General features: G+C 36.0%; 1 protein-coding gene across 1 annotated transcript in view; it reads left to right on the forward strand.

Annotated features, from left to right (window-relative positions):
- The window catches only part of LOC141427217 (membrane alanyl aminopeptidase-like), a 30668-nt gene that overhangs the window by 10414 nt on the left and 7246 nt on the right, over positions 1-13008 (forward strand). The window contains 11 exon segments of the mRNA XM_074086441.1: positions 2699-2856; positions 3967-4275; positions 4545-4728; positions 5355-5596; positions 6107-6296; positions 6814-7006; positions 7120-7220; positions 7909-8085; positions 8370-8554; positions 10812-10979; positions 11779-11922. Coding sequence (XP_073942542.1) covers positions 2699-2856; positions 3967-4275; positions 4545-4728; positions 5355-5596; positions 6107-6296; positions 6814-7006; positions 7120-7220; positions 7909-8085; positions 8370-8554; positions 10812-10979; positions 11779-11922 — 2051 coding nt within the window.

The following is a 13008-nucleotide window of genomic DNA, read 5'->3' on the forward strand; positions in this document are numbered from 1 at the left end:
TCATACTAAATTTCAAAACAGCGTCAGAAGCCTGTTTCGCAATTCTCTAATAACTTTTGATGTTAAAAAAATTTATTATGAATTATGAGACAATGGACATCAATTTGACCTAGTCTCAAACTAAGCAAAGCTTGTAAGTATGGTACTAGGCAACGGATAAACATACTTATACATAGACACAATCTAATGTATGTAATTATCTATCACATTTTAGGCGAATTTCTGTGATAATTCTGTCCATTTTCTTCGATTGAAGAGGGACAGCATCATAGATTGAAGAAGCATGAAGAACTTATTATAGATGTGAAATAGGCTCTTCATATTTGCTTAATTAGACAAAATGATGATTTTAATGATTTTAATTGCAAAACAACTTGTTTTGGACTACACATTGGTAAGCGGTTGAATCATAGACGCAATTTTGAAATGAAAAAATATATCGGTGTACATATTTATATATAAATGTTAAATTGTTAATTAGTTTTATTGTTAAAAACAAACACAATAAAACATAATTAAAATATAGAATGAAAATTTGGCCTAAATGCCGTCAATGGGTAAGGTGCCCAGAAGGCTGGCCGTATTTCCTCGTTGTATAGCGATACTTATCGCCTGTGCGAAATATGGCCAGCCCTTGTCGCCCGAGGCCTCAATTAGCAGCGTCGACAATCTTACATAGCATGCAGTGGTTACAGTGTGGTTCCAGGGGGCATATTTGCGGCGTTGAGCTTTCAGCCGAGATGCCGCAGCGCCCAGCGTGACGCTGGTGCTTGGAATGATGGACGGTGCTAGGTATCAAGCAAGTGACATCCCCAAATAGCGGCCGACCCATGCTCCAAGGCCAGCGACATGTTATTATATACAACCTGCTTATGTTGTTAAATAAAAGTAACTGAAGTAAGTGGTGTTGAAAAACAGTGGTTGTATCGTCTGACTCAAAAAAAATAGGTAACGCGGCGGGGGTGGAGTTGTTTACGATATCTTGCCCCTATGCATGTACTTTAATACAAGTTTTAAATTTGGCATTTGGTATAATTTCAATATTTTAAAACTCGATACATAAGAAGCTTGTGTTGATGATCTTCAAATAAAGATCTCAAGTACTCCATGGACCTGATAACATCAAATGCCTTTCACAATCTTTTAAGATAAATCTTTTAGTTCATGAAATATACCAACTCTTTATATTTATCAACTCATTTTGGTTCATATCCCAGTCTATACGTCCAACTGGGCACAGGTGTCCTCTCTCTAATGAGGTGTAGTTCCCACGTAGATCCAGTGAGGATTGGGACATTAACTTACACACACTGCTTCGCAGGTTTGGTCAGACCACTGGGCCAATGCATCTCTGAAAACTTGTTTCGGGATTTTAGTAAAATTTCCATGAGTTAGTTGTCACTCCGAGAGTTTTTGACAAATCTAATAATACCTTATTATGTCGTTTAGGCTTCAGAGAAAAACAAAGAAATACATACATACGCTCAAAAAATATAACCCTGCTTCGGGCAATTGACAAGATTTCATATTTCTAAGACTATAATTTGATTCGTTCTCTGTTTTCTGTTAGGAAAGAGAAAAACGCTGATATTTTTAAAATTTCGCTACAACTATTAATTAATTTATTACAATTTTTTAAAGATGTGCTTAATTCTAAAAGGGCATAACTCCAAAACTACGACAATAGATCCATTACTTTTGTCTAGTCTCTTAAAAAAAAGATCACGTAAATCGACGTAGACGTTGCATAGAGACAATATCAAAATATGACAGCTCCTTTTTCTGGTGACAAAGGCAAAGGAAACATATCTATTCTGTTGTAGTGTTGGCAAATTCAGACATATTTTTTCATTTTTTTGTATTTTTTTTAATATGAGAAATCAATTATAATAAATATTTTCCCATGTTCAGGAGGCAAACACTCTTTCGATTCCTGTAGTAATTAACAGATGTTAAAAAAAATGAAATCTTGTCAATTGGGTAAAAGAAAGCCTATGTGTCAATTTAAAGATAATTATGGCTATCTACATATTTTTAAAGAGTTATCAAAATTCGCTCTACCATTTAAATGTGAAAGAACACACGCACTCTGATATATATTTAATTATATTAAATAGTAATTTACTCAGAGTTACTTAGCAAATGACAAGGTATTATAACAAGACTTAACAAAGTTAGACGGAATTGAAAATTGTTTGGTAATATTAACGATCTATTTAGTTAGGATTACATGTAAACTCTCGGAGATCTATGTAATAAAACTTGAATGTATCCACGTCAATATAACGAAAGATAAGTTATCTACTTATCTTGAAACTTGTAGCAACGGGCATTGTTATAAAATTTGTATGTGTGTACGCCACGTCTCGTAAAAAGACGTGTAAGCCTAAAAGTTTGACCACATTTCAGATCACATGAGACCTCGCGTTTTTCCAGGATAAGACCAATCTGGATCAATTGTTCGACGCTGAAAACCTCCACATAGCTAATTTAATTGATATCATTAAAACCGTACCCTAATAACCCAAAATTGGTAAATAAATAAATATACGAAAATCGCTCTTTTAAACGTATAAGATTGATAAGACATAATATAATGTGTACATTATAGATACAGATCTAAGTATAGACAGATATCAGATAGACAAAACTTAATATCTGATTTATTATACATCTGCACCGCCACACCTCATTTCAGATGGCTGGAGCAACTCAAATGGAGTCTACACACGCGAGGAAGGTGTTCCCTTGCTTTGACGAGCCCTCATACAAGGCTGTGTTCACACTCGTCATCGACCGGCCCGATGGCTTCAAACCATCTTTGGCCAACACGAAGCTCTATGACACCGTACCTTTGTGAGTCTAACAATATTTAGTTACTTTTGTATTTGCAGGTGGTAGGACCTTGTGCAAGGTCCGCCCGGATTGCTACCACCATCTTGCTCGCTAATCCTGCCGTGAAGCAGCAGTGCTTGCACTGTTGTGTTTCGGCGTGGAGAGTAAGACAGCCGGTAAAATTACTGGTACTTGAGGTATCCCATCTTAGGCCTCTAGGTTGGCAACGCATCTGCAATACCCCTGGGGTTGCATCTGTTTATGGGCGGTGGTGATATTTTACCATCAGGACACCCACTTGCTTGTTTGCCATCCAGTCGAATAAAAAAAAAACTTTGACTAGGTAGTCCACGAAACATTGGTGTAGTGGAACGGTGCATTAGTACTATGCAAACATCTTTATTTGTAATAAAGGTTTATTGGCAGGCGAAATGTCGCTAGATGCGATAGTACTGAAACAACCGTTTGACTTAACAGTCTTGCTTGTAGTTGGCTTTTTAACCTGGCTATTTAACCAATCACAAACGTGTCGTTAATTTCAAAGTTGTCAAAGAACCTCACGATACTAGCGCCTAATAGGCTGTTATAAATACCCTCATTTACTAGGTATAGAAATTGTCGTTGTTTTCTTCAACAATTGAGACTTGTACTATAAAAGTTATGAAGATATATTTACTGGTAATGAGGTGGATAACGGTCATGTTACCTACTTGTGACAGGACGTTGAACTATCTTATCCCATAAAACTTACTGCATGGATACTATTACTGGTGGTAATATCACTGATGATAGAACATAGGACCCAGGACCCATTCGGATCGCTACTATCACTTACTTCCTTATCTTACCGCCAAGCAGCAATTTTTGCACTGCTGTGTCTCTGTATAGTACGACAGCTGGTAAAATTACAGGTACCTACATTGAGGTATTGTATCTTAAGCCCTTTAAGTTGACAACCTATCTTAGATAGGGTTTTCGACTTAGGATTGCAAGAACCAGCTTTGAAATAAATATAGTTTCTGCAGTCCTGCAATCCTCTTGTTATTGTTGTAAGTGCCTATGGCTATTACTTATCACCAAGTGACCCAAAAGAAGAGTAAATTAAAACTTTTATCTTGGAATTCTTTTCAGAGCAAACGGATACAGCCGGGAAATATTCCATCCGTCGCCTAAAATGTCCACTTATTTGGTCGCATTTCTAGTATCCGAGTTCGAGGCCGCACATTCCACGGTTTCTGGTGATTTTGGGGTCTACACGAGACCAGATGCTAAGAACCAGACCGATTATGCCTTCGACTTCGGTGTGAGGGTCGTTGATGCCTTGAGCGACTATTTTGGCATCGATTACTATTCCACTAATGCTAATTTGAAATTAGATCACGTAGCGTTACCAGATTTCAGAGCTGGTGCTATGGAGAATTGGGGATTGGTAAAATATAGGTAAGATTCCGCATAATAGTTCTTAAACCAAAACCTACAAGGTGTTTTAAAATAAATCCGAAATACTGTTTCAAATTTAACCTGGATCTAACCCTAAGACCGGCCCATGGGTCGGTCGAACTAACCCAAGCCCAACCACCTTAATGCACGTGGAGTACAAATTAAAATGTTATTATACAAAAACATTTGTTAATGTATACACATTATTATAAAAAATGCACTAAGGCATAGATTTATCATTTCTACATTTTGATCTTCAATTTTTTTAGAGAATCCCTCCTTCTCTACGTCCCAGAGGATTCAACCCCGTACTTCAAATACCGTGTGGCCCAGATAATGGCACACGAAACCACCCACATGTGGTTCGGTGACCTCGTGACCTGCCATTGGTGGAGCGACACATGGCTCAACGAGGGTTTTGCTGATTATTTCCAAGATTACATCACTGCAATTGTGAGTATTTGTAGCGTGTGAAGATAAGTGGCGTAAAATAAAAATAACTAACCAACTAGTAAATACATAGTTCAAATAGGGTAAAGACAAATATAAAATAATAGATGAGATAAAAGCGCGTTTTGTGATGTTTCGAAAACAGTGTCAGAACCAAATTTCGTTGCTTTAACGCTAGGAGATATAAAATTAGTCATTGATACTATCGTCTAAAAAATTGGGTGCTTGTTCAAATCGGTCATTCTTTGACACTAACTTTTACTAAGTCCACCGTCAATAAAGCACTGAATACGATTGCATCTATTGTTTAAACGCGAGCGCGAATAGGTACTTTTGTTCATTTGTTTATTAACAACCGATCATTATGCAATTCTGTATGGACATAGTTTGAGACCTTGGAAAGGATAAATATACGATTGTTTATATCCTGAAAATATCTATACTTAGTTTCCAAGGGTGCGCTTGAAAAGCGTTTTCTTTGCAGTCGCGGGCAGCAGCCAAGTCATTTATAAACTATTTCAGATAATTATTTTTTGTTTGTGTTTTTAGAGGATATGTATCGCTTTTGAACTCATTTAATTTGAAAGAAAAGCTACCATGGGTCTTTGAGTTTTTTTTTTTTATTTCAGATTGAACCAGAAGTCGGATCTGCTGACATGCTAGTGACCGGTTCAGTCTACGATGGTTATAGTGCTGACGAGTCCCCATCGTCACCAGCTATCACCAACAACAATGTCAACTCCCCAGCAGAGATCAGCGCCCATTTTGGAAAAATTACCTACCAGAAGGCTGGCTCAATTATAAGGATGATACACCACTTGGTGGGAGACGAAGCATTCAAACTTGGCTTGCAGGCGTATTTAAAAGCGAAGTAAGTATCGTTTCTTGTTTCCAAATTCGGATTATTGCTGTTGGATGTTCCTAAATCATTAACAACATGAAGAACAACAATTAAATAGATATTGGTGATTACGATGATGATGGTGATGACTATGGTGATGGTGATGATGATGGTGAAAACTAATTTAATTACCTATAAGTATTGCCTGCTGCTCAAAACGTTGATTAGAATGATTTATTCTTGAAACTCCTGTTAATTGAACTTAAGTTTGATATAATGATTTTGAATGTGAAGATGACACCAATTTACTTGGAAAAACCTGCAATAACTAATATAATAATTACTGAGTCAGCTCGTGACTATGGCCGCTGCAATGTGGTCAAACAATTGAAGGAATTTTACCAATAAATATTTGTCGTGACTGAGTCCCGAAATATATTGATTATAAGTGAGAATCGCGAAAATTGAAAACACTTTAAGAAGTGCAATATTTTTTAAACTAACAGATACAAATTTTCTTTGTGTATGTTTTATTTCTAGTCAATTCGAGGTTGGCTATCCCGAAAATCTTTACATGTCGTTACAACAGGCGGTGGTCAACACAAGCGCCCTAGCAGACTACCCAGGGACTAATATTGTAAAGATCATGGGTACCTGGATAGCACAAGCAGGACATCCTATTCTTACAGTAGATATTGACTATGAAAATGAAGAGGCTACTTTGAATCAGGTAAGTAGGTTTAATTTCAACGTCAATGCAGGGGCTTGAGTTTTGAAGTGATGCTTGAGAGGCAGTGAAGATGATTAACAGATAATTGATAAATATCGTGAAACAATTGACACCAATTGACTTTATCCCTAACTAAACAAAGCTACTGTAGGTAATTTGTTATTGATAAACAATTATGCACATGGATTTTATTATAAACGCAAATAGATATTTAAATACATTCGTTTTCTCATACATAATTGTCTGCCTCGATCGGGGATTGAATCCGGGACTTCAACCTTCGTAATTCGATTTTCTAATTACTGAGCTAACTATTGTCGTAGTTAATAATGAGTGTACTGTTTTTTCCTAAGCGCCAATAAGAATTTAATCTTTTTATTTAAATGCGACACCGTATATTGAAATTCAACATTATTTCAGAACCAAGTATTATATTGAAGGCTTCTAATTATTAGAAACGATCGGTTAAACTTTCAAAGTGTTTATAAAGATACAACAGATGAATTTCTTGTTTCAGAAACGATTTTACATAGATTCGTCTTACGAGTCAAATGAGACGTACCCTATTCCGGTGACATACACAACGGAATTGGCGCCTGATTTTAACACCACGAAGCCTGTTTTTGTGATGAATGAAAAATCACATGTGTTGAATCTTACAGGACTGAGCTTAAACCAACCTTGGGTCATATTTAATATACAAGAAACTGGTAAGTCAACCATTACGGATAATGACAATGAAGATGATGACGATGATTACATTATACTAATAAAGTGACGTTTGATTTTTGTGATTGAATAAATAAGTATTATTTTTTGACAGGATTTTATAGAGTGAACTATGATGAGCAATCTTGGAAAGTAATTGCTAATGCCCTAAAAGGAAACCAAAGAGAAGTTATTAATCATTTGAATAGAGCTAAGGTAATATATTTGTTATAAATATATTTACGCAGTTCTTTAAAAATGACATTGCGTCGGGGTGAGGGTATATATTGTCTACTTGTATCCAATGCTCGGTATTTTATCTATTTCCCTTTCCCCCTACGCAAAAATGCTCGAATTTGAATATTTCATTTGTATCAAACGTAGATTTTATTTTTTATTTTCAACGGTTTTACTGCCGGTGTTTTTTTCTTATTTAATTTTTGGACTGTTAAGTGCCCAATGTTTAGCAAAAGCGTACCCTTTTTTCTGCCATTCGTTTCTATCAAGGACTGTTCCTACCACTCGATTTTACATTTACGATCTGAGTAGCATCGCCTACATAATTTACTTTCTTGAGCTTTATTTACATTACTGATTCTGATTGTTCACTTTTAATTAATTGCAAATTAATAACTCAATTTATTGTTGGACTAACTGATGTATACACATAATAAGATTCGTACTTGTTTCTAACCCATCCACCATAACAGAGTTTGAAAAGTTGCTTGGCGCATTCAAACGAATAAAATATTTTTGTTATTCATGTATTTCATGATATATAGCTGCAGGAAAAGTAAAACTGTCTAAATATTGTCATTACATTTACTATTTATTTATTAAACTGTGCTGCAGTGTTTCTCTGACTGCTAATTTTGAAGTCTTTTCTTGTTTCTTATTTTTGCAGATAGTGAATGATTTATTTTCGTTCGTGTATGCCGATGAAGTTAAGTTTGAATTATTACGTGAAGTCTTGGAATTTTTAAGTCATGAAACAGACTATTCGGTCTGGTACGCCGCTATACGGGGTCTAAACAGGTTGAGGAACTCATATTTGGGTTCGGACGCCCAAGATGGCATTGAGGTTTGTATACTACCCTACCGAAAAGAAAATAGAGGCCATGGCCAAGGGGATAAAGGAAAATATAACTATATATAACATTCATTGTACCTCACCCGGGTAATTTCGAAGGGTTTGGAGTAAAAAATTGGGAATTGGCAAAATTTGTCAACACTAATAAAATTTTGCGGATTCCCGCCATTTGAAAGCATTCAAAAATGTTCTATACCTTCTAATTTAACTAATTATTTCGGCTTTAAATAATACATTTTTGTGTGCGTAGTATGATCAAAATGTAATATTTCCAGGCATACGCACTAAGCCTGATGGAAGGAATCATCACCAAGTTGGGTTATGAAGTCAGAAGCACAGATGACTTCGTCACTCTTAGAAATCGTATGCAAGTGCTGGAATTCGCGTGCAAATTAGGTCATCAGGGCTGCATCGATAACGCTGTTGCGCTGTTCAAGAACTTCAAGGATAATGGCGCTGAGTAAGTTTCTTTAGAATTTTGAACATGACACTACCGTGAGACTCACTCATATTAAATATATTTACCCGGATAACCCACGTCTTAAATTGAGTTTAGCTCGACATGTTTCGGGCTAATCCGTAGCCCTTCGTCTTCGGAGCAACGCGACTCAGGCTGCTGCAACAGACGCACTGCGCGCCGCCGCTATGCTCGCGCGACTACCCGACGAAACTGACACCGGCACACAACTACCCGCGTTTTCATCATCATTTTCATTACAAATGTCAAATGTAGGGATATGTTAAGAATTCCGAATCTCGAGTCATCCTTACCCTAAGAGTACCTAAAAAGCCGTGCTGCAATATCCGCGTATAGTGGCAATACGGAATATTACGCAAAACTCTGCGCAGGAGGCGACACTAGCACAAACAACGTCAGTTCTCTTTATAGTTTGTGGCTATGATGGATCATGCATGACCTTTTTTGTAAGTAACAAAATCAAAATCGATTGTAGCCGATAATATATCGAGGATTCCCTGGTCAAAGCATGGTCAAAGCCAATACTCCATCGGATAATTTCATAAAAGTTTCGAATTTAAACTTCTACTTCTGCACAGAGTATTCTTTTTTCAACAGTCAGGTATTTCGACTTATCGGGTTCACCAGGAATCCCTCGATATTTCCAAAAATAATTGAAATAATCGAGTATTATGGCATCCTACGGACATTAAGTTTAAGACATAAAAAAACTGTTTACGGTTAAAAATTGTCCTGTCCTTAAAAATTCTACTCGTAATTAGGGCGTTAGTTAGATGATTAAAAAAATTGTACACGTATTTTTTCTTTTGTCAATTAAACAAAACAGTACCTGGGCGACCCAGCTTTGCTCGGGCTAAAACTCGAGACTAAGCATTTTTCCCAGAGATAAGACCAAGCTAGATCGATTTGTCATCCCCGAAAACCCCGACATACCACATTTCATCGAAGTCGTTAGAGCCGCTTCCGAGATTCTGACACATTATATTTATTTATTATTTTATTATACATATTTATATATTTACAAGAATTGCTCGTTTAAAGGTATTAGATTAAAGTTATTAGTTTCACCATCCGTTGATCAAAATCTAACGGATAAATGTGATGCCGTCTCTGTTTTTTTTGTTCGAATAGACGGAGGCGGCCCCTAAATAGATTTTTTAATCTATGAAACTACCCAATGGGTGTTCAGAATCTTACACGTGATCTTGGTTGGTTAAAGTTGCATCACAGTCGAAACGCTGAGTATAAAGACATTCACTGAGTTTGTATCCTTGTTGCTTTTACAGCATGGTTAAGTAAGAATTGTAAAACGAGGCGGATATTGTATTGCATTAAAATGAAAAGGTTCAAAAGTATACGTTTAAGCATAACGTTTCACCCTTTGACTATTACGGGGTTGTTTCACCACCCATTGTATAATTTTATTTGACGGATAAATGTGATGCCGTCTCCGTCTATTCGAACAAAACAAACAGAGACGGCATCATTTATCCGTCAATTAAATTTAATCAATGGATGGTAAAACAAGGGGTTAATATCTTATCTCAAATTCCATTGTTTCACTATTTTAATTAGGATCATTTGATGATGAAATCTAAAGAACACAAAAAAGGTCGTCGCTTTTATGTGTTTTTTCCCTGTTTGATTCAGAATTACTCTGCTTTGAGGGCATAAAACGAATGCATCTATTATTAGACCGTTTCCTTCAAAGCAGTAATGTCATCAACTGTTACCACAGACGCTAAAATAAACTGCTTAGGACTATGAGAATTTTACAGTCACTGAGCTCATTTGTGGTTTGACGCATTCTCGATCTGACTCGTAATTACTTAGAAATTAGCTAAGTTAGCAAACTAACCTAAAGTGGCTTACAACATTCTATCTATTACAGTAGATACTGTAATTATAAATATATATACAAAAAGACAAAAGCACAATTTTATGTTTTTTAATGTAGTCAATATTATGAATATCCAAATTGTAGGTTTAACAACACCAAAAACAATGAAATTGAAGTAAAATATGGGTGAAAAAGACTGTCATCATTTTATTTTTATATATTTACGAAATGGCACAGAATCACTATGTTTAATTTCCTTTACCTAATAAAATTATCATTTGTTCTCTTCGATCCGTGATCCGTGTTCAAGTTTTTAAATTAAGGTTGAGGTACAAGATATAAAAACAGTGTCCAAACTAACCAATATGTTATTAAATGAGTCAAAATCCTTGTGTTCAGGGTATCTCCCAGTCTAAGGCCAGTGACATACTGCAATGGTCTGCGTTATGGAGATGCTAAAGACTACGATTTCTTATACCAACGTATGAAGTCCACGAACATCGCAAATGAAGCTTGGATTATCGCGGATACCCTGGGATGTTCGGCTGATGAAAATAAGCTGAAGAGGTAAGCCTTTTCTAAAACAATGAAAGTTTTTTCTGGTAGCTTGAAGGACACGTCGCAAAAGATAAAGTTTATTTTATGTCATGTAGGTATTTACATTTTAAATAACTATGTGGACAATCTAAAGAGTTCAAGAGTTTTTCAAAATAACTGAAATATTATATTTTTTACCTATGGCTCCTTTAAAAAAAAGACAATACTGATACGAGAGAAAAAACCTTATACTTAATTATACACCAGGTTACAAAATTTCACAAGAATCTGTTGAGAAATACGGCTTGTAATAGGGTAAGAAACAGTCGGACGGATATTTACGTGCTTAGGCATTTTTGCCCTAGTCAATGAATAATAGCATTATTTGAAGGTAAGAAGGTCGAGGTCGGTTGTCATTATTTTTATTTTATTTTAAGGTTATAATAAACTAATTTTGCATGCTATTATAGTTAGCTAAGTGTGTGAACATTTTTTATTGCTTTAAATTAAGACCTTTATAACCAACACTTATTGCAAATAAATGAATTATGAATTATTATGAGGGTTCTAGTTTCTTAATGTACTTGACAGTTGCCGTATTTCAAATAAGAATAAAGGAGAAAGTAGCTTTTGGGAAAGAGAGCGACTAATTTGTACAGTGATGCTCTATGCAGCTGATGCGCTTGCTCTCGATCTTAACAACATTTTTCATTCATGTTTATTCGGCAAACAGCACCTGTCAAAGGCATTAAGAAACTAAAAGCAGTAAGAACATAAAGTTGAAATTGCAGCGTTTACAATCGATAATAGCTGACAGATATTATTTCAGCTACCTGGTTTCCATGTTGGAGGAGAACAGCCCCATCAGGACGCAAGATCTGACGACGCCTCTGACAAGCATCCTGAACAACTACAACCATGTCCACGTCGTCCTTGAAGAGTTGCAGCAGAATTATACTCTTTGGACAACTATGTAAGTTAAAACTCTACCACTGAACATTACACAAAATTACATATAAAAAAACCCCGCCAGCCTTAAAAAATATAAGGAAAAATAAGTCTAGTACCTAATTTAGAATCTGTAAGTGACTAACATTGCCTGTGCATGCGTCATATGTGTTACACTACGAGGTACTAACGATACGTGTCAGCTGCACGCATTTTTATTTGCTTGCACGTATAGACCAACCTGTTCATGAAAAAAAAAATGCACGGGATGAAATTAGTTTCTGATTTCCAGTTACACAGTTACACAGTGAAAGATCAACAGTCGGGACACATTTCAAAATCGAGACCAACTCTAAAATTCTAGTTAGTGAGTTCCGAAATACATCGAGCCGTTTAGGCTGCAGAGAATACCGTAGAAATAGACATACATATATACTACATGCGCTCGAAAATCATAACCCTCCTTCGGGTGGTTGGGTATGAAACTAGATCTAGTAGTCTGTTTGACTTTTTAGTAAGACACTAGTTCTCTAAATCTGCGGATTTCTTCTTTAATTAAAGGATGATGGGCAGATTTGTGTGGACTCTGGCCTAAGAACCAATAACGACAAGCCATCTATCATTGGAATAGTTTTTCATACCTTAGAAATTTTTGTATGGCGGAAAATCTAAAATCGCTGTTTAGAAAAAGTTATGGTAAGATAAAAAAAACTTTCCACCAATAAGCTTATTTTTATTCTTATATTGGTTTTAGTTCTTTACAACGGTTTTTAAACACTGTATCTTATAAATATACATAAGAAAACAACCAAATATCAAAGAAATGACGAAGCCAAAGATCAAGAAGTCGCAAGATAGTAGCCAGCGACGGTTTTCACAAACCGATAAGAAAAACAGAATAGGTATTACCAAAAACGGAAAAGTGCAAAACCAGACACAAAAAACATATGAAAACGCATAAAAAACAACGTCATGACACAAAATCATCAACATACAGGAACTTTTTAACTCTTAAACTCACTCGTTGTCGGACCCTAACGGATTGCTCCTCTCATCCACTCAAAGGTTGACTGGTAGAGATCCCTTAAAGGGATAAGTCCGCCTTTGTACA

The sequence above is a fragment of the Choristoneura fumiferana genome, chromosome 4, assembly GCF_025370935.1.
Source record: "Choristoneura fumiferana chromosome 4, NRCan_CFum_1, whole genome shotgun sequence".
Lineage (NCBI taxonomy): Eukaryota > Metazoa > Arthropoda > Insecta > Lepidoptera > Tortricidae > Choristoneura > Choristoneura fumiferana.